Source organism: Rhinoraja longicauda, chromosome 4, assembly GCF_053455715.1.
Source record: "Rhinoraja longicauda isolate Sanriku21f chromosome 4, sRhiLon1.1, whole genome shotgun sequence".
Taxonomy (NCBI): domain Eukaryota; kingdom Metazoa; phylum Chordata; class Chondrichthyes; order Rajiformes; family Arhynchobatidae; genus Rhinoraja; species Rhinoraja longicauda.
In genome coordinates this window covers 84491595-84513688 of record NC_135956.1, presented here as the reverse complement: position 1 = coordinate 84513688, position 22094 = coordinate 84491595, and the positions used below count along the sequence as shown (strand labels likewise).

The 22094-nt window shown below is 43.6% G+C and overlaps 1 protein-coding gene across 1 annotated transcript in view; it reads left to right on the top strand.

The window, feature by feature from the left end:
* The window catches only part of LOC144593227 (uncharacterized), a 34133-nt gene extending 12969 nt beyond the window's left edge, over window positions 1-21164 (top strand). Inside the window, exons 3-4 of the mRNA XM_078398732.1 lie at window positions 13290-13474; window positions 20765-21164. Of these exons, the coding sequence (XP_078254858.1) occupies window positions 13290-13474; window positions 20765-20854 (275 nt within the window). The 3' untranslated portion in view covers window positions 20855-21164. The remainder of the gene's footprint in view (window positions 1-13289; window positions 13475-20764) is intronic.
* The last annotated feature ends 930 nt before the right edge of the window (window positions 21165-22094 follow it).

The window sequence follows — 22094 nt, the reverse complement described above, 5'->3', positions numbered from 1 at the left end:
GGGAGATTCTGCTGCAGTTGAACAGGGCATTGGTGAGACCACACTTGGAGTATTGCGTACTGTTTTGGTCTCCTAATCTGAGGAAAGACATTCTTGCCATAGAGGGAGTACAGAGAAGGTTCACCAGACTGATTCCTGGGATGGCAGGACTTTCATATGAAGAAAGACTGGATAGACTCGGCTTGTACTCACTGGAATTTAGAAGATTGAGGGGGGATCTTGTAGAAACTTACAAAATTCTTAAGGGGTTGGACAGGCTAGATGCAGGAAGATTGTTCCCGATGTTGGGGAAGTCCGGAACAAGGGGTCACAGTTTAAGGATAAGGGGGAAGTCTTTTAGGACCGAGATGAGAAGGGTTTTTTTCACACAGGGAGTGGTGAATCTGTGGAATTCTCTGCCACATAAGGTAGTTGAGGCCAGTTCATTGGCTATATTTAAGAGGGAGTTAGATGTGGCCCTTGTGGCTAAAGGGATCAGGGGGTATGGAGAGAAGGCAGGTACAGGATACTGAGTTTGATGATCAGCCATGATCATATTGAATGGCGGTGCAGGCTCGAAGGGCCGAATGGCCTACTCCTGCATGTATTTTCTATAAACCTTTCTACATGCATTCTGTCAAGATCCCTCAGTCGTAGAAAAAGTGGTAAAGCGGTAGCCCCTGAAATGGATTGAAACAAGGAATGTTTTGCGGGTGCAAAATAAGAGAACCTAGCACAGGCCCTTTGTAGGTTCTTAAAGTCACATCTTTGATTTGGAGGAAGTTAAGGGAGTTAGCAAAGTTGTTTGGAATAAGAACATTCACCCAATGGAGGTTGAAGTGTGTGATCAATAAAGTGACCTACTTGTGGCTCTATTGCAAGAGGTAGAAGTGGGTTACATAACAACAGAGAAGTTAGGATTAGGACCAGGCCTGGTCTTCCATTCACTATGACCTTGGCTGATCATCTAAATTCTGTGTAGTGGTCCTGCTTTCCCCTCAAATTTCTTGATGGTTTAATCACTGAGAGTTATATTTGACCTCAAGCAGGGACCATGAATGTGGTGACCATTTAAAAACAAAATAAAGGTATAAATAAGCATTTGAGCTCTTTGCGATTATTAGTGGGTCAGGCAGCATCTCTGGAGAACATGTCTGAAGAAGGGTCTCGACCCGAAACGTCACCCATTCCTTCTCTCCTAAGATGCTGCCTGACCTGCTGAGTTACTCCAGCATTTTGTGAAATAAATACCTTCGACTTGTACCAGCATCTGCAGTTATTTTCTTACACTCTCTGGAGAACATGGATAGGTGATGTCTAGGGTCGGGACCTATCTTCAGATTCTCCTCTGTAATAGAGGAGAAAGCTGGAAGAGAGGTGGGGATGCAACTAAGTCTGCAAGTGAAAGGTGTGTATAGGTGAGGGGGGGAGGGGGTTTGTTTGTTAGATGGTTGGAGGAGGCCCAGGACATAAAGATCTGTATGGGAATGGGAAGGGAAGTTAAAATGGTTAGCAACCGGGAGATGCAGTAGGACTTGGTGGACGAAGTGCAGGTGTTTGGTGAAATGGTCGCCTACGCTAGGCCTCGACGATGTAAAGGAGGCCCAACAGAAGCACCGAATGCAGTAGATGAGGAGATGCACATAAACCTCTGTCTCACCTGGAAGGACTGCTATGGTTCCTGGCTGGATGTGAGGTAGGAGGTAGAGGGACAGATGTTGCATCTACTACCTGCTCAAGGTATTCACCTTGGCTATTCTGAAAGCAGTCAACATGTTTTATTGACTACCATCCGGTGACCTTGACATCCACCATCATGAAGTGCTTTGATGGTGCCAGATATCAAATAATGCCGAGACGGGGTACAGGAAAGGAGATCGAGAATCCAGCCTGTCATGCAACCTTGACCACTGCAATTCGCCTACCACCACAACAGGTCCACGGCTGATGCCATCTCCCTGGAACACCTGTACTCTGGATGTACTCCGGAACACCTGTATGAGAGGGACACCTATGTCACACTTCTACTTGAAGTCTGAAGAAGGGTCTCGACCCAAAACGTCACCCATTCCTTCTCTCCGGAGATGCTGCCTGACCCGCTGAGTTACTCCAGCATTTTAAAAGAAGGGTCTCGGCCCGAAACGTCACCCATTCCATCTCGCCGGAGAGTTACTCCAGCATTTTGTGTCACATCTCTACTCGAAGACTACAGCTCTACTTTCAATGCCATTATCTTATCCAAGCCTATTTCTAAACTCATAGAACTTGGAAGTCAGCACTCACCTCTGCAACTCGATATTTGGGTTTCGGAGAAACAATCAGTGAGGATAGGTGAAAAATCCTCCACACAGATGCTCAGCAAGGATGTGTTCTCCGCCCCTTTCTTTACTCCTTATACATTCACGACTGTGCAACCAGATACAAATCCAACTTAATTTACAAATTCGCAGACAACATTACCGTAATGGGCTGGATATCAAATAATGATGCAACGGAGTACAGGAGGGAGATCGAGAACCTTGTAAACTGGTGCCAAGAATACAATAGACAATAGGTGCAGGAGTAGGCCATTCAGCCCTTCGAGCCAGCACCGCCATTCAATGTGATCATGGCTGATCATTCTCAATCGGTACCCCGTTCCTGCCCTCTCCCCATGGAAAGCATCCAGAGAATCGGCCTCCACTGCCTTCTGAGGCAGAGGATTCCACAGATTTACAACTCTCCGAGTGAAAAAGTTTTTCTTTATCTCCTTTCTAAATGGCCTACCCCTTATTCGTAAACTGTTGCCCCTGGTTCTGGACTCCCCCAACATTGGGAACACGTTTCCTGTCTCAAACATGTCCAATCCCTTAATAATCTTATATGTTTCAATAAGATCCCCTCTCATCCTTCTTAATTCCAGTGTATACAAGCCCAGTCGCTCCAGTCTTTCAACATACGACAGTCCCGCCATTCGGGGAATTAACCTAATCTTGTGCTCAATGTGAGCAAGACAAAGGAGATTGTGATCAACTTCAGGAAGTGAAGTAGATACACACATTGATGGCGTCGAATGAGAGATGGTTGACAGCTTCAAGTTCATTGGAGCTAGCAACTTCACCTGGACTAGCCATATCGAAGCAATGGCCAAAAAAGCACACTACTTACAAAAAAGCCTCTACTTACTTAGAAGGTTCGACAAATCCCCATAAACTCTCAGCTTCTACAGATATGCCATAGGAAGCATCTTATCAGGATGCATCACAGCATGGTTTGGGATTAGCTCCGTTCAAGACCGCAAGAAATTGCAGAGAACTGTGAATCCAGCCCGTACCATCACCCAAACCAATCTCCCTTTCGTTGACTCCATCTACACTTCATGCTACGCTTCAGTCTGAAGAAGGGTCTCGACCCGAAACGTCACCCATTCCTTCTCTCCAGAGATGCTGTCTGACCTGCTGAGTTACTGCAGCATTTTCTGTCTACCTTCGATTTATACCAGCATCTGCAATTTTTTTTTCCTACACTTCATGCTACCTCGGCAATGACGCCAGCATAATCAAGGATGATTCTAACCCGGGACACTCCCTCGTCTCCCCTCTCCCATCATGCAAAAGGTACAGAAGTGCTAAAACGCATACCTACAGTTTCAGAGACAGTTTCTTCTCAGCTGTTATCAGGCAGCTGAACCATCCTATCGCGAACTAGGCAGCTGTCCTTACTTAACATCTACCTCATTGGAGACCCATAGACTATCTTTAATCAGACTGTTCTGGACTTTATCTTGCACTAAAAGCTATCTCCTTTATCCTGTATCTGTACACTGTGGGCGGCTTGATTGTAATCATGTGCAGTCTCTCCGCTGACGGGCTAGCATGTAACAAAAATCATTTTTCACTGTGCCTGGGTATTGTGACAATAAACTAAACTAATCTCTTGTGATTGGACGAGAAAGTACCTGGGGAGGGGGTGATTTGGTGGCAGGGAATGAGTGAACCAAGGAGTTGCAGAGGGACTGGTCTCTGCAGAAAGTGGAAAGGGATGGGGATGGGAAGATATAACGGTTGTGCGATCACTTTAGTCCAGTCAAGTCTACTTTATTTGTCACATACACATACAAGATGTGCAGTGAAATGAAAGTGGCAATGCCTGCGGATTGTGCTAAAACTACAAAACAGAATAGAATTTTTTTTTTAAAAGACAGCACAAAAAATAAATTAACACAGTAAATTAGTCCCTGGTGGTATAAGAGTTAACAGTCCTGATGGCCTGTGGGAAGAAACTCCGTCTCATCCTCTCTGTTTTCACAGCGTGACAGCGGAGGCGTTTGCCTGACCGTAGCAGCTGGAACAGTCCGTTGCTGGGGTGGTAGGGGTCCCCCATAATGTTGCTGGCTCTGGATCTGCACCTCCTGATGTATAGGTCCTGCAGGGGGGCGAGTGTAGTTCCCATAGTGCATTCAGCCGAATGCACTACTCTCCACAGAGCCTTCCTGTCCTGGGCAGAGCTGTTCCCAAACCAGATTGAGATGTTGCCGGGCAAGATGCTTTCTACAGCCCCAGAGTAGAAGTACTGAAGGATCCTCAGAGAGACTCTGAATTTCCTCAGCCGTCTGAGGTGGTAAAGGGGCTGCCTTGCCTTACTCTCCAGTGCGGCAATGTGTGTTGTCCATGTCAGATCCTCTGTGATGTGGACTCTCAGGTATTTAAAGCTGCTCACCCTATCCACAGTAATCCCATTTATCTCCAGTGGCGTGTACTTCCTTGGATGTTGAGCCCTTCTAAAGTCCACAATCAGCTCCTTAGTTTTTGTGACATTCAAGAGGAGGCTGCTGTCCTGACACCAGAGTGCCAGATCAGCCACCTCCTCCTAGTAGGCCTTCTCATCGTTGTCAGCCGCATCAGGGTTCTTGTTTTGGTGTCGACACAACAAATCATGCAGGGCCGACAGTGCCACGTCGGTGTCCGCATGCGATGGAATATAGACGGCTGTGATGATCACCGAGCTGAACTCCCAGGGAAGGTAGAATGGTTGGCATGAGATAGTCAGATGCTCCAGGTCCGGCGAGCAGGAACGAGAAAGCGTCTTAATATTCCTAGGGTTGCACCAGGTCATTGTTGGTCATGAAGTAGACTCCTCCACCCTTGGATTTCCCGGATTCTTCCGTTTTGTCCGCCCGGAAAACAGTGAAGGACTCGGTTGGGCTGATCCCCTGATCCAGCACCAGCGCGGTCAGCCATGTCTCGGTCAGACAGAAGATGTTGCATTCTTTGATGCCCCGCTGGAATCCGATCCTCGCCCTGAGGTCATCCAGCTTGTTCTCCAGGGACTGGACGTTCGCCAGCAGGATGCTGGGCAGAGGTGGACGTAAGGCTTGGGCTCTCAGCCTGTTCCGAATCCCCCCTCCCTTCCCTCGATGTTTTTTCCGACTTTCCCACGGAGCCGCGCTCCCACTGCTGCTGCCGCGGTGCGCTCCTTTGATGATCTCTATCGGCCACGTTGATCCTTCTAAATTCCAGTGTAAACAAGCCTAGTCGCTCCAATCTTTCAACATATGATAGTCCCGCCATTCCGGGAATTAACCTAGGATGTTTCCACTAGTGGAAGAGTCTAGAACCAGAGGGCATAGCCTCAAAATAAAATGACGTATCTTTAGAAGGGAGATGGGAAATTTCTTTCGTCAGAGGGTGGTGAATGTTGAATTCATTGTCGACAAATGGCTGTGGTGGCCGTTAATGGATATTTTTTAACAGATTCTTGATTAAGAATTGACAGATTCTTGATTAGTAAGGGTGTCGGGGTAATGGGGGGAAACTGGGAATTAGAAGAACATGTTAAATAGTACTAAAGTAAGTCGGTGGAGGAGTGTTTTTATCCATGAATACTGTACAGTAAACGCACAGTCTCCGCGGAGCTACCACGACGGTGACTGGATTCGGCCGCTCCATCTTCTTCAGAAGAAGGTGACGGAAATACCGAAGAATGACGCGTTGGATGCAGAGGCTGGTGGGGTGAAAGGCAAGGACCAGGGGAATTCTATTCTTGTTCAGCCTTGGGTAAGGGGAGCAAGAGCAGAATTGCGGGGCATAGAGGAGATGTGAGCAAGGAATCCATCTACGACAGCTTGGGCAAACCACATTTATTAAAGAAATAGGTCATCTCAGATGTCCTAGAATGGAAAGCCTCATATTAGGAGAAGGCGTGGTGAAGACAGTGAAATTGAGAGTAGGGGATAGCATTTATGCAGGAAGCAGGTTGGGAGGAAATGTAGTCCAGATAACTGTGGGAGTCGATGGGATTATAGTAGATGTCAGTTGATAGTCTGCCCCCCCCCCCCCCGTGATGGAGACAGAAAGATTAAAAAAGGGGGGAGAGGTGTCTGAGATAGTCCAAGTGAATTTGTGGGCGCAGTGAATGTTAGTGGTAAAGGTAATGAGTTTTGCATGAGTGGACACGTTAGAGGCAGGAAACATGTTCCAAATGTTGGGGGAGTCCAGAACAAGGGGCCACAGTTTAAGAATAAGGGGTAGGCCATTTAAAACTCGGATGAGGAAAAACTTTTTCACTCAGAGTTGTGAATCTGTGAAATTATCTGCCTCAGAAGGCAGTGGAGGCCAATTCTCTGAATGCATTCAAGAGAGAGCTAGATAGAGCTCTTAAGGATAGCGGAGTCAGGGGGTATGGGGAGAAGGCAGGAACGGGGTACTGATTGAGAATGATCAGCCATGGTCACATTGAATGGCGGTGCTGGCTCGAAGGGCCGAATGGCCTCCTCTTGTACCTATTGTCTATCATCTATTTAGTGCACGAACTTGCGCTCGTGCCTGAAGTATCACACTGTTCAAAGTTTGGACTCCAACTCACCAACTCTAGTTTGAAGTTGTTTGCGCTACAAACACCAATAGCAGAGTTGGTCGCTATGCATCATACTGATTGCCATCAGGTAATTCAAACTGACCTGCGAACATCATCTGTCCTGCCATGCCCGCCTCATTAGATTATTTGTGCATTTATTTCTTTTTGTAAGCATGCTTCTATTCCAAATACGATTGTACTTGCATTACTAAAGTCCTTTTGTCGACAGAGCTCATATTCTGGACTCAGTGAGCACTATATGTTTTGAACAAAATGCACATTGGATGTGGAATTAATGAAAGTTAACGGATGGTTTGAATGCCTATTAATTCTGTTGCATTGTCAATAGACAATAGGTGCAGGAGGAGGCCATTCGGCCCTTCGAGCCAGCACCGCCATTCAATGTGATCATGGCTGATCATTCTCAATCAGTACCCCGTTCCTGCCTTCTCCCCATACCCCCTGACTCCGCTATCCTTAAGAGCTCTATCTAGCTCTCTCTTGAATGTATTCAGAGACTTGGCCTCCACTGCCCTCTGAGGCAGAGAATTCCACAGATTCACAACTCTCTGACTGAAAAAGTTTTTCCTCATCTCTGTTCTAAATGACCTACCCCTTATTCTTAAACTGTGGCCCCTGGTTCTGGACTCCCCCAATATTGGGAACATGTTTCCTGCCTCTAATGTGTCCAACCCCTTAATAATCTTATACGTTTCGATAAGATCCCCTCTCATCCTTCTAAATTCCAGTGTATACAAGCCTAGTCGTTCCAGTCTTTCAACATATGACAGTCCCGCCATTCCGGGAATTAACCTAGTAAACCTACGCTGCACGCCCTCAATAGCAAGAATATCCTTCCTCAAATTTGGAGACCAAAACTGCACACAGTACTCCAGGTGCGGTCTCACTAGGGCCCTGTGCAACTGCAGAAGGACCTCTTTGCTCCTGGATCATGTTGAGTCTTTTTGGTGCTTTTAGAGTTGCAATGAGGCAAATATTCCACGCAGCACCTCGTATGCATTTTAAACACTGGAAAAACTTCAGGAGTCAGAAACAATAAACTTACAACAGAATATTACAGTGTGTGATTTGGTGACCCCAGCAAAAGGATGCCAGTTTTTGGCTGAGAATATTCTTGTAAATTCTTTGTCAGATTTAATTTGATAGTTTACGTTTTGGATTTTGAAATTTGGAAAATGGAACCAATGTTCACTTTGCATCATTGTTCAGTTTACTGGCATTGAAATTTGGCTGAAATTTGACAGAAAATCATTCACTCAACCATAATAGTTTAAAAAAAAAAATGTTTCCTTGTATTTTGTCTTTTTTTTAAAAAAACACACATTTTGGGAATAAGGATAATATAAGCATATTAGTATATTAATATGTTAATGTAATTAATATAAGCATATTAATATAAGTTTATGCCTCTGAACAGTGAGTAACGACTAGAGTAATATTAAAGCAAAGTGATTTTTTAATTTTTATTATTCCTTTTGAAAGCACTTCAGGCTATATTTTATTATGGTTTTGCTGATATTGAATTGCATTAGCACCACGGTTGCTGATTTATGTATTATTGAGTCATGTAAATGGCGCATAATTCTGAATCAAAAAGCACATTTGTATAAAATCACTGTGGATTAGGATTTATCGTGGGGCATGTTGATATTCTTTGGAGCTAACTTAGTCTTGATGTGCATCTCAGAAGTGGTGGAAATGGTGTCATATTGGGTTAGAATGATTTCTCATTGTAATATGAAGTATTGCAATCAGATTATGAAAGCTGTGGAATGAAAGTGAGCTTTGAATATCTGATAAAATAGACTTATGTTTGTATGAACCTTTTTAATTTTTCATTTCAATTCTCTGGTTTTCATATCCGTTTTGCAGGCAGAATATGTATTGGTTTATTGTCATGTGTGCTGATAAATGGTGGGAAAAACCTCTGTTTGCATGCTATCCATTCAAATCAAATTATACTAAACACGAATACAATCAAACCATACACAAGTACTACAAGTAGGGCAAAGAAAAAAGTACCAGAGTGCAGATATAATTTTCAGCATTGTAACATAGCAGTTCCAGAGAAAAGGTTCAACGTCTGCAATGAGGTGTTTTAGAAAATCGCGACTGTGCCTTAGCTTATGGAAGGACTGTTAAGAAGTTTGATAACAGAGGGGAAGAAGCTGTTCTTGTGTCTAGTGGTTCGTGCTTTCAAGCATTTGTTTATTCTGCTCGACGGGAACGGGAGAAGGAGGAATGTCGTGGGTGGGAAAGGCCTTTCATTATGTTGGCTGCTTTCCCGAAGGCAGCGTGAAGTGTAGATGGAGTCAATGGTAGGGAGTCTGGTCTGTGTGATGCACAGAGGTACATCCACAACTCTGCAGTTTCTTGCGGTCTTGGGCAAATCTGTTCCCAAATGAAGCCGTGATGCAACTCAACAGTTTGCTTTCTATGGTGCATCTGTACAAGTTGGTAAGAGTCGTTGGAGGCATGCATGAGGGGGTGGAGGTGTTTAGTGGGATTTTACTTTTTTGGTCGTAGCCCCAATGTGGTTGGTCCAGGACAGATTGTTGGTAATATTTACGCTGAGGAGCTTGAAGCTCTCAATCAATTCCACTTCGATGCCATAGATGCTGATTGAAGCATGTTGTCCACCACACTTCCTGAAGGCAGTTTCTAACTTCTCTGTCTTGCTGACATTGAGGAAGCGGTTAACCTGACATCATGCTACTAAACCCTTTACTCCTTCCTGTACTCTGTCCGTCTCATCGTTGTCAAAGGTCTGACCCACCACAGTGGTGTCATCTGCAAACTTACAGGCGGAGTCAGAGCAGTATTTTCCATCATTGTGTTTGTGGGGAATCTCGTAAAGGGCTGAGAAAGATTTGTTGTAGGATATTGAGAGTTGGTGTTGAGAATTAATGTGGAGGATATATTGTCACCTATCCTCACTGATTGGGGTCTCCGTCGGAAAATCAAGGATGCAGAGGCAGAGGAAGGTATTGGGTCCTAGGTCCAGGAGTTTGGAGATGTGTTCGGGTGGGATTGTAGCATTGAAGGTGTCCTAGTGTTCCAGAGGTGAGTGTTGGGCCAGACAGATGGCATCTGCCATGGACCTGTTGTGATGGTAGGCAAACTACAGTGGAGAAAGGTTGTCTGGAAGGCTGGAGTTAATGTGAGCCAGCACTAGTCTCTTCATGATGGTGGATATTTGAGCCACTGGACGAGAGTCATTAGGGCAAGCTACCTTGCTTTTCTTTGGCGCCGGGATGATCGTGACCCTCTTAAAGCATGTGTGGATTTCATAATGGATTAGTGAGGGGTTAAACCTGTCTGGATACTCTTCTGCCAGCTGGTCTGCGGACGTGGTCCTGAGGACGGGGCTGGTCAGTTACTTTCCACAAGCCATCCAGGCCAGTTACTTTCCACAGATTCACTCTCAGGAAGGCCGATCTTGCATCTGCCAAGTGACTGTCGGTACAGGTGCACCCAAGGCAAATTGGGTGGGGTTACCTACTTTCACCGATCTTCTGTTCACAGTGAATTGAGAATGCATTGAGCTCATTAGGGCCTGACATATCATTGTCAGTGATATTGCACAACTTCAGTTTGTGGTCCATATAGCATGTAGGACTTGCCACGATCAACAGGTATCTGTGTTATTTCCTCGGGACTCCAGCATGGTCCGAAATTCCCTCTTTGCGTCCTTGATGGCTTTGCAAAGGTCATAAATAGATTTCTTGTACCATTCGAGTTGTTTGAATTGAATGCTGCAGACTAGGACTTCATCTGGGAGTGGATCTGGCAATCGATCCATAGTTTCTGGTTGGGAACACACATACAGAAATCATGTAACGCTATTTGGAGGCAGTAGATTAGATCTTTTGTGACTACATTGAGTCAAGGGAATATTCCATATTCAGGATTTTGTGGCTAACCTAAATGAGTATGCCACTGCTGTCACAGACTTCATCAGGAATTGTGTAGGGGAATGTATACCAAACAGCCCACCTTGTTCATGTTTGCCAAGTAGCCTACCTAAGCTAGTTGCTAGCTGCTTTTGGTCGTTATCCCTCAAAACCTTTATTTTCCATGTATCTGTCCAAATATCTTTTAAAAGCTGTGATTGTACCTGCCTCGACCACATCTTGTGGCAGCTCGTTCCACATACTCAATATCTCCCGTGTGAAAAAGATGCCACTCAGATTCACTTAAAATCTTTCCCCTCTCACCTTTAAACTGTGCCCTCTAGTTGTAGACTCTTCTACCTTGGGAAAAGGGACTGTGATCATTCATGTTATCTGTGCCCCATGTAATTTTACATTTGCCTGTCAGGTCATCCTTCAGGTTCCTCTGTTCCAGGGAAAAACGTTCACCCTATCCACTCTCTCCTTATAACCCAAGCCTTTCAAAACCAGTATCATCCTTGTGAATCTTTTCTGCGTTCTTTTCCAGCTTAATGACATCATTCCTATAGTTAGTGATCAGAACTGTACTCAATAGTGTGGTCTCGCCAACGTCTCTACAGTTGTAACACAATGTCCCAGTTCTGGTACCCAATGACCTGACTGATGAAGGCAAGTGTGCCAAATGCATTTATCATCACCCTGTGTACCTGTCTCACCATTTTCGGAGAACTGTGTATTTGTACCCCTGAGTTTCTCTGTTCTGCAACACTCCCCAGGCTCCTATCATTTGTGAGCGGAGCACCAAGGCACATTCCTTGAATATGCACATACTTGGCCAATAAACTTATTCATTCATTCATTCATTCATTCATTCATTCATTCATTGTGTAACTCTGCCCTAGTTTAACTTACCAAAATGCAACACTTTGCACTTATCCAAGTTCAATTCCACCTGCCAGTCGTTGGTCCCACCTTTCCAGCCAATCGAGATCCTATTGCAATCTGAAATAACCTTCTTCACTGCTCATAATACCATCTATTTTGATGTCATTTGCAAGCATACTAATCATGCCCAACATTCACTTCCAATTGTTAATTTTGTTGACGAACATCAGTGGACTTGGCACTAACCTCGGCAGTGCACCTCTGCTCACAGGCCTCTGATCTGAGAACAAAACCTTCCACTGCCAACCTTTGACTCCTACCGCCAAGCCAATTTTGTATCAGATTGGCTAGTTAGCCCTTGATCATATGTGAACCAACCTTTCAGAACAACTTGTGATGCTGGACCTTGTGATATGCCTTACTGAAGTCTATGTGGATGAGGTCCATACATTGCAGTCATCAATCTTCTTTGTCACATCTTCAAAAAAACTCAATCACATTCGTGAGACAAGATTTTTCATGCCTGGTGCACTTGTGTGAGGTACCAGATTTTGACATGAGTGATGTTTGTATAATTTATTTCACATTAGAACCTATTTACCAGTATAAATCCCCATATTCCTTAATCCTTATAGACCTTCAGCTTGGTGGTAAGGCTGAGTCCTCTCCACTCCCAAACATTCTCACGGAGTCGCCCAAAGGCAGCGCTGGCCTTGGCAATCCTGTTGTTGACCTCAGCATCAATGTTCAGCACTTGCGAGAGTGTACTACCCAGATAGGTAAAGCTGTCGACTGCCTGTAGATTCTGCCCCTTCACCGTGATGTGTGGTTCCTGGTAGGGCTTTCCAGGCACGCAGCACCCATCCACTTGTGTCCTTAGTGTGGGCGTGCCTTCCGGGCCCGGATTGGCCTCACCAGTCACTTCCGGACCCACAGTCACCAATCCTCCAACTGAAAGTGAAGTCATGGCCATCTTCGAACACGAAGGACGAACAACAACAACAATCCTTATAATATCTGGAAATCTATCAATTCTTTTGAATGCAACCAATGATCCTTTTTTGGATTTTATAGTTGTTGACAAATCAATTATTTTGTTAAGGGAGATAATAAAATGTAATAAACTTTGAACTAATTAAAATAAATTTGCCTCTTTGTGCGGTGGGTAATAAAAATATTAATTTGTCACATTTGATTTGATTAAAGTTGAATAATTCAAGAAAAATTGGCCAAGATTTCAGGTTTACCATTTTCTGAGATTTTTATTAACTACGAAACATTTCATATATTTCACGATCAAAATGTTGGTCTTTTTGACCAATTTTGACTTGCGCCGCAGAAGTCAGATGTTCAACAGTTTGGTCCATCTGGGATTTACTCTATTTCTGCATGTGTACGATGTAAGGAAAACCTACAAATTTCTTATTGAAGAATTTCTACATTAATGTCCACCGCATAACAACCTCAGCAAATTTCCCCACAGCATATTGTAATCATCTTTGAGCTCTGTATAAACAAATCATTACTGTAATTTGTCTGTTTTGATTAATATTTTTTTCATTGCTCTTATTCTTGCAAGAAAATGATTCAATGTATGAAGCAAAAATATGATATGAAGAAAATCGATTTGAATGGTCTGTAATAGTTTCTTCCTTTCATTTCTCAATGACCTTTCAGTGAGCAATTCCTTTGGAGGCAAGAAGGTCTCAGAAGAAAAAAGCTGTCAGGCTGTACCTATCAAAGTGGAAAGAATGGATGAAGAAGCCGAATCAAGCACTACAAATGATGTACAAGACTTTGATATATACAGTGCCATGGAATGGAAAAATGGAGTCGGTTCCTTGCCTGGCAGTGACTTAAAGGTATGCATTGTTAATAACGTAATGTTAAAGTTTTCATTTCATTCCCTTCTGCATACTGAATAGTGATGATAAACAAATCTTTAAAACACCCGCAATATTCAATCTTAATTACCCAAACTCCTACAGTTTAATTTGTTTTATAATCAATTGAAATGAACATTTTGTTTATTTGACTTGTTAACAAGTTTATTCGGTTAAAATATAATAGGCATAGAAACATGATTTAAATGTTTATGAACTTTGTTGGTGAAGGATTGTGGTCATGTGTATTTAAAAAAAGGCTCATTAACACTTGCGCCTTAAACATTTCCAAATAGGCTTACTGGTATAAAATTGCATTGAAATTGAAACATTGGTTTAAATGATTTGCAGTTAAATGTAAAGGCGCTAACACAAATTTATATTTGTCCATAACTGAAAACAATTAATAGATGGAAGATATCATCAATACGGATTCAACTTTTGAAGTTTTACTCATTTGCAAAAGAAAACGTGGGCATTTGACTTTGAACAGCAGTTTAATACTTTATTTGTTGGTGTGTTCTGGCAGAGATTTGTGAGTGAATTGCAGGTTTATCTGTGAAATTGGTTCTCTTATTCATAGAATGTACCAACTTCAAATTATATTGACAAGAAATCTGGTTTAGGTCATTGGGATAGTCAGAGCAAGTGCATATCATCTCATAAAGTTAACAATTATATTTGGCCATCCCATTGATATCTTAAAACTGTGTTTTACATTTCTGAATGTATTAGCCTGAATGTACTGAACCTCGTTCCCCAAATCATGGTCCCCATTACGTTTGCTGCATGTTGTAAGACATTTATAAAGACCTTGGCAGATAACTCGCTGTTGAAGATAGTAAACCCGCCGCAAGATAGATTGAACAATTAAATGACAAATTTGCAAGAGCAAAAAGATAAATTGACATGTAAGTTTAACATGCTAGCTGCTAATTTCAGATGCCATAACTTTACTCTTGATTTACCATCCCTCACATAATGCATTATGTTATACTCTCTTGAATACGTAACAAAACATTTTGTATCTTCACTTCTAGAAATGCAATTGACAGAGGTACAAAGGAAATTATAATGTTTGATTGTACAGAAATAAAGGGTCTAGCAAAAGTGTGAAGGAAGATTGCAGGAGAGTAGGTCAGCTATGTGAGTAGAGATGGGCAGTATTCAATGTAAAGAACTGAACAGTGAAAGAAAGTACAATCTAAATTATAAGATCTTATTGATGGATGTACACACCGATCTTTAAGCTGGTAGAAGGGGAAATTGAAGTATGAGTACTGAATATTAAGCAATGATATAAATGTATTGAACCTATTGGTTTGGTCATTGTTTGGCCACTGTTTTATTGAATAGATCTAAAGTATATCAAAATAACAAAATATCAATGGTTAGACATATTAAGTAAAACAAACATTACTTTAACTCAATAGAGACAAGAGATTGCAGTTGCTGTAATCTGTGAATTGCTTCAGCAATCATTTTACTCAAAACTTCGAGAGGTTTAAGAGATACCGAGGGAATTAATTATTTGGCAAATTGCGGCTTGAACATTGCGTATCATTAATAAAACTTTAAAATGTTCCACTTTGGAAAATTGGAAAATTACCATTAAGTCAAATTAGAGTTTAATTTGAAATTAATAAAAAATATTGGGGGGGGGGGGGGGGGGGGGAGGGGAGGGGGGAGAGGAATCTATTGCTAGATAATATGGCAATCATTTTTTCCCCAGGATTTATAAAAGGCAAGTATGTTGGGCTAAAATGTGTTAGATAGAGCTCTAGGGGCTAGTGGAATCAAGGGATATGGGGAGAAGGCAGGCACAGGTTATTGATTGTGGATGATCACCCATGATCACAATGAATGGCGGTGCTGGCCCGAAGGGCCGAATGGCCTCCCCTTGCACCTATTTTCTATGTTTCTAAAATGAATGTTGCTATTCTGTAATTTATATATAACTAGACCAAGTGGACCCGTTGGGCCCAAACCTTTCCTGCATTGGTCCAGCACCCTCTCCTCCCCTGCTCCCCCCCTCCTCCACTCCCTCCTCCCCTCCCACTCACGCACTCCATCTCCCCTTATCCCCCTATCCTCCCTTCCCCCCACTCACACACTCGATTCCCCCCTGAACTCCGCTTATCCTCCCCTCCTCCCCTCCCCCCACTCAAACACTCCATCCCCCTCAACCCCCCTCCTTCCCTCCCTCCCTCACCCACTCCACTCCACCCCGCTTACCCCCCATTCCCTCACACTCTCACCCACTCCATCCCCCCTCAACCCCCCTTATCTCTCCCTCCTCCCCCCACTCACCCACTCCATCCTCCCCCCTCACCCAACACCATCCCCCCTCAACCCCCCCTTATCTCTCCCACCCCCCCCTCACCCACTCAACCACTCCATCCTCCCTCACGTGGCCGGAAGCGAGCTGTGGCTGGCTACAGGTCGCTGCAGTTTGCACCATCGCAAAGTCAAAATATCGTAGGTCGCCCCAACTGCGCACGTGTGGACTAACGTCCTCCCGGCGGAGGGGGCAGGGGGGGAGCGGGTGTGGGGGGGGGGGTTGAGTGAATGAGGGGAGGAGGGGGGTTGAGGGGGGATGGAATGGTGAGTGGGGAGGAGGGGGGATGGAGTGGGTGAGTTAGCGGCAGCTCGTCGGCACTCAACTCGCATCAGGGACAATTTACAGCGACCAACTAACTTCCAAATCTGCACCTCTTTTGTGATGTGGGAGGAAAATGGAGCACTTGGAAAAAAATCCACATTGTCACAGATAAATTCAAACTCCACACAGACAGCAACTGAGGTCATGGTCTAGGCTTAAACCCAGGGGGGACCGCGCTTTTGCGGTTGCAGCTCCTAGACTGTGGAACAGCATCCCTCTCCCCATCAGAACTGCCCCCTCCATCGACTCCTTTAAGTCCAGGCTCAAAACCTATTTCTACTCCCTAGCGTTTGAGGCTCATTGAGGAGGCGCTGTGAACTGTTTGCGTGCTACTGTATGTTTTTTTTCCCTTAGTACCTAATCAGATGTACAGCATTTTGGTCAACGTGGGTTGTTTTTAAATGTGCTATACAAATAAAATTGACTTGACTTGACTTGACATCTCTCTGAAGCTGTGAGGCAGCAGCTCTCCTAGCTGCCCACTTTATCACCCACTGTAACCCAAGGTCCCAAAGTTCTAATTCCTGCCAAACTGGTTATGTGAACTAGTCAGTTTGAAGAAGGGTCTCAACCCGAAACATCACCATTCCTTCTCTCCAGACATGCTGCCTGTCCCGCTGAGTTACTCTAGCATTTTGTGTTAATGCAAACTATAAGGTTAGTTTAGTTCAGAGACACGGCAGGGCAACAGGCCCTTCGGCCCACCAAGTCCACGCCAACCAGCGATCCCCGCAAACTAACACCATCCTACACACACTGGGGACAATTTACAATTATACCAAGCCAATTAACCTACAATAGACAATAGCCAATAGGTGCAGGAGGAGGCCATTCGGCCCTTCGAGCCAGCACCGCCATTCAATGTGGTCATGGCTGATCATTGTCCTGTTCCTGCCTTCTCCCCATACCCCCTGACTCCGCTATCCTTAAGAGCTCTATCTAGCTCTCTCTCGAATGCATTCAGAGAATTGGCCTCCACTGCCTTCTGAGGCAGAGAATTCCACAGATTTACAACTCTCTGACTGAAAATGTTTTTCCTCATCTCCGTTCTAAATGGCCTACCCCTTATTCTTAAACTGTGGCCCCTTGTTCTGGACTCCCCCAACATTGGGAACATGTTTCCTGCCTCTAACGTGTCCAACCCCTTAATAATGTTATACGTTTCGATAAGATCCCCTCTCATCCTTCTAAATTCCAGTGTACACAAGCCTAGTCGATCCAGTCTATAAACATGTACGTCTTTGGAATGTGGGAAGAAACCAGAGAAAAGCCACACAAGTCACAGGGAGGATGCACAAATTCTGTACAGACAGCACCTATAGACAGGATTGAACCCGTGTCTCTGGCGCTGTAAAGCCCCAACTCTACCACTGTGCTGCCCATAATTTCTTACTGGAATATTCAATCCTACAGGTAACACGATTTTCAGCAAGAGCCCCATGGGACCAGTGAAGCTATACAATTCACTGTGGCTCAGAACATATAAGGAAAATTCCATGAGAGAAACATATCTCATATTTGAAAAATATTTGATGAGCATTCAGTGAGGCAAATATACAATTTTGGCTATGATAAATACAATGTCCAATTCAAATGATATTCCCTCATGCCATAAATTTTCAGTTATTTGATATATTAGTAATCCAAGCAATAGTTTTTTGATAATTAGTTTGCCTGGTGCTCACTGAAAGAGCCGACTTTATTGAAGTTTCTATGATGAAATCTGAACCACAACCTCAAGAATAACCACAACTCACATTGCACAGTGAAGAGCAATCTCCCAATCCAGCAGAATCTTAACAGGCTGTGGCAATGAAACCTTGCAGCCGTTTTCTATAATGAAATTGTTCAAGAATGAAGGGTTATATGTCACTCATATGAAGCACAACACAAGCAAGAGGCAGAAAATGGAGTTGATACATTTAATTTAAAGACAATGTCGAGTATTTATTCATCATTAATCACAGTACAGCAGGAATTCAAAATAAAACAAATAAATTGCATTTGAAGATTGATCATGAATGTATTGGACAAAGTTGAATGGGCACCATAATGTGGAGCCAGTACTTGCCAATTATAAAAGAAAGACTTGTATTTACAAAGTGCCTTTTCGCATTTATGAGACAAATTTCAAAGCAGTCCACACAAATTACTTTGTTGTTAGTCAATCTGGATACCGGAGGTATCTGAGATGGCACTGAGATAAACATGAATCTGTGACTTTATCTGTGACAATGTGGATTTTTTCCAAGTGTTCCAGTTTCCTCCCACATCACAAAAGAGGTGCAGATTTGGAAGTTAGTTGGTCGCTGTAAACTGTCCCTGATGTGAAGTTGAGTGCTAAACTCTGGAGTGACAATTTAAGCTGTACATAAATGATAAACGTATTATATTATTAGATTAGTGCAAATGGGTGGTTGATGATTAGCAAGAAATCAGTGGGCCGATAGGGCCGTTTCCGTGTTGTGTGTCTCTAATACAGATCAGGATTGTTGAATTGCATTGCAGGGGTCATGGCGATATATGTTACGAGCTTCTAGTTCAATGGAAATGTGTTAGTTGTTGTCTGGACAATGTCGCAACTTACTGTCAATTTAGTTGTCAATGGTGGCGTTGCTTTCCGCTCCTTTCCACTAGCAAGGAAGAGGTGCTTTGAATATCTTGCATTTGCTGCAACATCAAGTACCTACTGTGACCAAGGTCTGTAAATGTAGTGGGTCCGTGAAGACCCTTGGATGAGGCTCAGAATAGATGGTCCTTTAATGAGCCATCCTACAATTGTGCCCAACCGTGGCAACAGTGCAATTGTTGAAGATGAGGACATCATTGATGGATTTAAAGCAGGGATGGAAAGAATGAGGTTGACCTGTCGACTGACAAAAGAGCCTGCATGAGCTGTCATCCAAAAGGTTCAACTTCAAAGTTTAGGTTTGTTGCATTGAATTATAGCTTGACCTACATTGAGAATTGAATATTAGGGAATAAACTGGTTCTACTATTTATGTGGCTGTGCATATTTGTCAGCAAATAAGGGAGAGGTAGAGATGTCTCCATTGTGTAACAGAGTCCCTTTGTATCTTTTGCAGTTTCTTTACCCCATCCCCTCACGCACGATGACTCTCTGAACCCTCCCCCGTTTCCCACTCTTTCAGTCTTGATGTCCCTCTCCCTCTAAGGGTTCATCTGTCCACGTTCCTGACAATGCTCAAGCCTTCAGCTCCTTCTTCTCATCGAGTCCACTGCGTGGCGGTGGAAAGATTGGTGGAAACAGGGCCGCGACGTGAACACTCTTTCCTTGACCTGACCCCAGCCCTTTTTGCACCATCCCCTGTAGTACCTCATCTGTGTCCCTGGTCCCACTCTGTGCCATGTTCCTTGTGCTGACCAGTCATGTTTCTGGCCCCTGACTCCACTTGGGGTTGATGAGAGGCATCCCCAATGGCCTTACCATGAAGTACATTGCATGACTCCTAATCCCCTGTCCAGAGCCTGTTCCCCTATTCCGTTTTATGTAGATTTGCTTCACTTACCTTCCTCTGCTCCACTCACTAAATCTGGTAGTGAATTCCTTCATCTTGGAAGTAAGTGATATGATAATTCTCCTTTTGGCCTTAACTCATTGATTCAATCGTCTGTTTCTCTTCCAATTTTATTACACAGTGACTGGAATGAATCTGTTTTTGTTAAGCATTTCTTGTTGCTGCGTGATATTACCTCTAGCAAAGTACCTCTAGCCTCTTTTGACTTTATTATGCTTGTATTTTATCACACCACATAGGATCTAAGTGAATCCTGCTCTACCATCCTTCAACATTGAGGTGCCCGAAATATATTCTGTCCTCCAGCTGTGATATTGATCAGGATTAATTTAGAATTCATAACATGTTGACCTAGAAATTTGTTATCTGTTGGTATGTTGGCATGAGTTGGAGTGATAATGTATTTTAATAAACTGGTGGACCGTAAATAAATGCATGATGTTTCTGGGAAACATGCTGATGTTGACAATATGATCTGAAGGCCACTGTCAGCAACATGAATTGAGTGACCAAGAGAAGTATTTTGATAGATAGACATGAATGTGCAATGAGAATGGGTTGGAAAGGTACAACCAAAAGCAGGGAGAATTTCAATGTAACTAGACCATGTGGACCCATTGGGCCCAAACCTCTCCTGCATTGGTGCAGCACCCTCTCCTCCCCCCTCCCCCTCCCCTCCCCTCTTCCCCTCCCCCCCCCCCCCCACTTCATCCCCTGAACCTCCCTTATCCTCCCCCTCCCTCCCTCCCTCCCTCCCTCAGAGAGAGATTTAAACTTAAAAATGTGAATAACTTAAAAAATATAACACCGATTTCAATGAAACTTCTTCCATTAGCACCAAAGGGATGACGGTGAGTAAGGTGGGCCTAAAATTGTTGCGCTATCGTGTACCGTTTTGGCTGTGGTTCAGGAAGAAAACAAACAAACAAACGAGAGTTTTGGTATGTAGATGACATTGAGGCAGCAAACAGAGTTTGGAGTTTGGCTCACAGTATTGGCCATTGGCTTCATTGATGAGTTGTGTGACAATGCCTCCTCCCTAAATGCTGCTCTGATCCTTGTTACCAGCCAACAGGCCAGGAGGAGCTGAAGTCCAGCACCATGGACAGCGTCTGCCTGCTGGGAGAAACCAGCACCCCGGACAGCGCACTGGACTGAGCTGGAGCCATCGTGGAGGAGTAACAGTTAGCAGGGATTAGATTAATTTACCTACATGTCATCCAATTAGCAGGGATTAGATTAATTTACCTACACGTCATCAAACCTGTTCCTTATCACCACGGCAGTTCCTGCCGGAGGGACAGCGAGAAGAGGGGAAGCGGGAGAGAAAGTGTGGGATATCCCTCCTGGCTGTGTTTCCATTTTTGCAGGCGTGGAATAAGACTGAACTGCTGAGACAACATATATATTGCCAACACCTTTATAAACACTGTTGTAATTTCTACATGGTGAAACCAAAATGTATAAAAATGGCCTTTATTAAAATCTGACAATATGCACTTTAACCACATGTGACTTTTTTTTCTTTTACAAATCTCAAATTGTGGAGTACAGAGCCAAATAAATAAATTATGGGTCTTTGTCCCAAACATTATGGAGGGCACTGTATTTGCTAAGAAAATCTGAGAAAGTGATGAGTCTAAAATTTACGTATATGCAGTGCATTGAATGGTTATTTTGAAGGCAGCCCTGAATACTGCTTTTGATTCCTGTAGAAATACATGTGCAAATGCTATGCAGGCCAGAATTGGCAAGGGTTGCAGCTTTCTTTCCCTCAAGGACCCCTTTCGAACGAAATGTTTTTTTCCACCAATATGGTATTTTCATGTCCACATTTATAGACCAGATAATTTAATTAACTGAATTTAACTCCCCAACCAGACGTGAATTTTCATCGGGTATTGCAGTGCTCTGCTTTTCGATTCATAATGCTCTTTATTCAAGCCTCCTTAAATTAATGTTCTTCAGCTGCCGTGGTTTGAGTCGACAGATCGCTTATCCCAGATTTGTGAATTGCTTGTTTGCTAATAACCATTACGCTTCTATTCTCAAAATGTGTCTTCATACCCAATGGCAGTATGGTTGATTTTGCTTGCCGATGTCATTTCAGTTATACCAAATTATTGTGGCAAATGTAATAAGAACAAAGATGGGTGTTTTACTTGACCTTGAACTAGACACCGGAATCTGGCATGGCAAAGGTATACCTTGTCAGTTCTGCACAGTCCTCAACAAACCTTTCGGGGTTTGTTCCTCAGTTATGAAAACTGTCCCATAGATGAATTAAGCCGTGAATTGATTTTGGCAGACATTGATTCTGTCTCAAATACTGCCATTATGATTTTGATCTGCCCAATTAGACAGACCGAGTGGAGTACTGTGTGCAGTTTTGGTCTCC